The sequence below is a fragment of the Galeopterus variegatus genome, unplaced genomic scaffold (assembly GCF_000696425.1).
Source record: "Galeopterus variegatus unplaced genomic scaffold, G_variegatus-3.0.2 Scaffold3080, whole genome shotgun sequence".
NCBI lineage: Eukaryota > Metazoa > Chordata > Mammalia > Dermoptera > Cynocephalidae > Galeopterus > Galeopterus variegatus.
Window position 1 is genome coordinate 264871 of NW_007729191.1, and position 3869 is coordinate 268739.

General features: G+C 54.7%; 1 protein-coding gene across 1 annotated transcript in view; it reads left to right on the forward strand.

Moving 5' to 3' along the window:
* LOC103599749 (zinc finger protein ZIC 1-like) overlaps positions 1-3185 on the forward strand; it is a 17492-nt gene extending 14307 nt beyond the window's left edge. Inside the window, exon 5 of the mRNA XM_008583908.1 lies at positions 2776-3185. Coding sequence (XP_008582130.1) covers positions 2776-3185 — 410 coding nt within the window. The remainder of the gene's footprint in view (positions 1-2775) is intronic.
* Positions 3186-3869: the final 684 nt, after the last annotated feature.

Here is a 3869-nt window from a genome sequence, read left to right on the forward strand (position 1 = left end):
ATTTTTTTTTTTTCCCAAATGATAACTACTAGTTTGGGGCAAGAAATAAGAAAAATGTTAATAACCTGTTATAACAGATCACATTTAAGCTTCTTTCTCAAAGTTCATTACAAGTGTAATGGTATAATAAGAACAAAATATGTACAATGTTCTCCTTTAATCTATGCAAGGCTGGTTCGCTCCAGACTCTCCCTTAGCAAGAGGAAACACATCAGACCAAACCAGAGGCTATTTTTACCATACAAGCTGGAATCTACCATAAGGTCCTAAGATTGATTTCCACTTTAGAGTGACTAAACAGTATGAAGTTTCCAGATGATTCTATACAAGAGGTGAATTTTGCAAGATGAAGAAATCAGATTTAGCTATCTAGCATAGAAGTGACATTTAGCATTTAGCTGTGGAGATGCCAGAGACTTAGGACTGTCTGTCAACAATCCACAATATTTTGGCTGCCTCCGATGGTTGTTGAGCATTTCTGTAAGCATATGTAGAATACAAGGGTTGTGAAAGTCCCACAGTGACATTTTCACCCACAGCATACACAAGTATCAACTATTTAACATGGGTAAAAATAATCGGAATCATATCTTTAGAAACAAGAAAAACCACACATTCGAACACATGCGACCTTAGTAAACTTAAAAAATATACGTATTTTAAATGTCTTTTGTGTAACAATTCCCATTAAGCTACAAAAAACAGGGACGTAAACAAGGTGAGAAAAGCTCACATCGCGATTCCTTAAATTTTTTTCTGTCCACTCGGGAAAATCCTAGCTTCTGAATGAAAACTGCAAGTTGTGGAGGAAGGTAAAACCACGAGAAAGGACAGGGGCGGGGTGGGTATACGTAAAGGGACATTTCTGCCCTGGATGATTTCTTGAAACTATGGAAACACAGGCTTAGGGAGTGGGTGTGTGGGAGGTGTGTGAGGAGGGGGTGGGGGTGGGTTTAGAAGCAAGACTCCTCCACAGCACCTCCACAAAAGGCCGGGCAGCCAGCGTTTGAGGTGCCTCCGCGCCACCCAGCAGACCGGCGGGGCGTTTTGCAGATCATCGCCGCCGCCGGCGGGGCCGCGCAGGGCAGGCAAGGCGCATGCGCGGCCCGTGGCCCGCGGTTCCACGTGCTGATGAATATGCATAAGCGCCCCAGCCCTCGCGGCGGAACAGCGCAGAGGCTCAGGCCTGTGAACGTCGCTGGCCGGGCTCCCAAAATAGTGCGGCGGGGAAGCTGCACGTATTTGTTTTCAAGCCGCGCTGGTTTAAGTGAGTTCACAGTACCGAGCAGAGAGCAGAAGCTGCAGCAACCTGCGGCCGCTGCCATGGGAACATAGAGCCGAGCGGGCCGGCAGGACGTCCCCTTCCCTAGGGGCTAGGAGCTGCGGCGTGCGCGACCCCCCGAGGGCAACAAGTCTGTGCCGCGACTGGCTGGGCTCCTGGTTCACGCGGTGTCTACTGAGGATTCCCTCTCTTCCCGTCCCCTCATAAGTGGGGAGCTGGCACCCTGGCTGTTCTCATCTCTCTTAGCTGCTCCGACACGTCCCCTGGACTCACCTGGCCCCTGGACAGAGCCCAGGCTCGAGGGCCGCGCCGGGGGTTTCCCTCGCCCAGATGTAGGTCTGGGTGTCAGCCTGTCTTTGTCTCTCTGCCTCTCTCTCTCCCACTCCTCTCTGGCTCTGTCCCAGCCCACGATGGCCCCATTTTGGGCACTATGAGCTGTTTCCTTTATCGGCTGCGCTAGGGTTTTCACTCACACTTCCCAAATAACACCAGTCGGCTTCGAGCTGAGAAAGTCCTAAGATCAAACATGCTTGGGTGGTGAAAACGTGGTGATCGGTGAAGGAACTGCCCTGGACTAGGGACAGGAGAGTATAGGGTTCGACGAGAGCAGCCGGGGTTCAGGCGCTGGATGATTGTTTCCCTCTCCTGGTGAAGTTCTGGGCGTTCTGTACACTGCCTGGTATTCTGTGGCCAATGCACTGACCTCTCCAGAGCGAGCGCATAACCTGTCTGGTGGAGTAGTCAGCACTAGTAAACTAAGGGGAGGGGCAGTGGAGGGTCCCTAAGTCACTCTGTCCTCCGACCGACGTTCAGAGAGTTATGCCTTTGGATGTTCTAATCAAAATTCCGGGTCCTGTGACGTCAGAAATGGCTGCCGACAGGTTCCCATCCTCCTCTGGATTTTACTTTCAACTAGGCAGGTGTACCATCTCACGCAGCCTTTCACGTCCCCCACTGCCATGGGGAGAGGCCTCGGGTCACCGCCCAGTTCACACTGCAGTCTAACCCAGAACCGGCTCCACCTGTGCTGTTACGGACGGGGAAGGGGGCCATAACATGTTTCTAGCCGACATCCACCACGAGCCAAGTCTTCAGCTTTGAACCTGGGGGGTGGGGTGTTGGAAACGTTTCTCACAGGACAAGGCCTTTCTTCCTACCCATGCCTCCAAGACTCAATAACGCTGGGGTGGTCGGAAAAGAGCGTTTGCTGTGGGCCCCTTTGCCCACCTCATCGCCCCTCGCCCACCGCAGCCGAGCGCTAGGCCCACGGAGGTCGGGCCTCTGCTCCCTGTCCCCCACCCAGTGACTGGGAGGAAAGGACAGGGGCACGAGGGTTCACGTTCTCCTGAGGCTACCATAGGCCAGAAAGCCTAGAGTCTGGTCAAGGGCGTAGAACCTCTTCTTCCACCACTTCGCCACAGAAGCCACCCCAAAAGGAAGCCCTTCACGATTTGGGTCCTTTTGTGTTTGAATATGGGGGTGGCGGTATCTAGACTCCACGGTCACCAGGCTAATGAAGACCTGTCTGGGACTCGCTCTGCGCAGAAAGCTCCAGCCCAGCGTGTGTTCCCGCGTCTTCCCCAAAGACCGAGGCCCAAAGAACCCTTTTCATTTGGCCCGGGGCTTGCGGGGAGGGAGGGGCGGGGACGGGAGCGGGTCGGGGTCTGCAAGCCCGCGGTCGGCCGGGCGCAGTGGACTTGTCCGGCTGCTCGGTTTGGCCGCCAGGTCCGGGTTGTCAAAGCGGCTACCCTGTCCCGGGCTAGGGGGTGGGGTCACCCCTTCCCCGCCCGCCCCCACCCCTGGGCGTCCCCGGGGTCGTCGTCAGAGCCCGGCACACCAGGAGGCTGTGTCTCGAAGGCGGCGAGGCAGGTTCTGGGACTTCCCCGGGCCAGGCCGAGCTTAGTCTGTGGAGGTGGCGGCGGCAGGGGGCGCATGCTGGGGCCAAGGCAAGGGGGACCCCAAACGGCAAAGGCGCTTTTCTTCCCCCCACTTGCTCCTTAGCCCCTGCCCAAATTGCCGGTCTCCGGTAGGACTGACTCTATCTGCCCGGCCAAGCTTGCTCGAATCTAGCCCCTAGACCTGGTAAGTCGCATTCTTTCCCTACCGTGCCCTGCCACCCTCCTGGCGGCCGAGACTGCGTGAGTGATGTGGCCTGAGGCGCGCACAGAAGTTAGGCTAATGTGCAGCAGCCGCGCGGTCCGGCCCGTGCCGTGGAAGGGATGAACCCCGAAACCCAGGGCAGTCAGAAATGTGGCGGGGCTCCCTAGTGAGCAGCGAGCAAAAAGGGTGCAGCCTCGCTGTCCTGTCTTCTCTTCGGCCCTGCAGACACACAAGCTGTCTTTTAAGAATAAGCTTTATGCTGGGCTCTAACGGGGAGGTGGGGGGGGGGGGGGTGCGGAGGATGAAATTGCCCCTTCCTAAGCAGTTTCTAATCACTAACTAAGGTCTCTAACAAAGTTTAGTCATGGTTTCCACTTGAATGCTGTGAAATTATTGTTGTTATTACTGTTTTAAGATGTCTAAGATTCACAGCTTCTCAAATATTCGTGCCTCTTGAGGACATTTTGATAGTTTCCTTGTCCTCTAA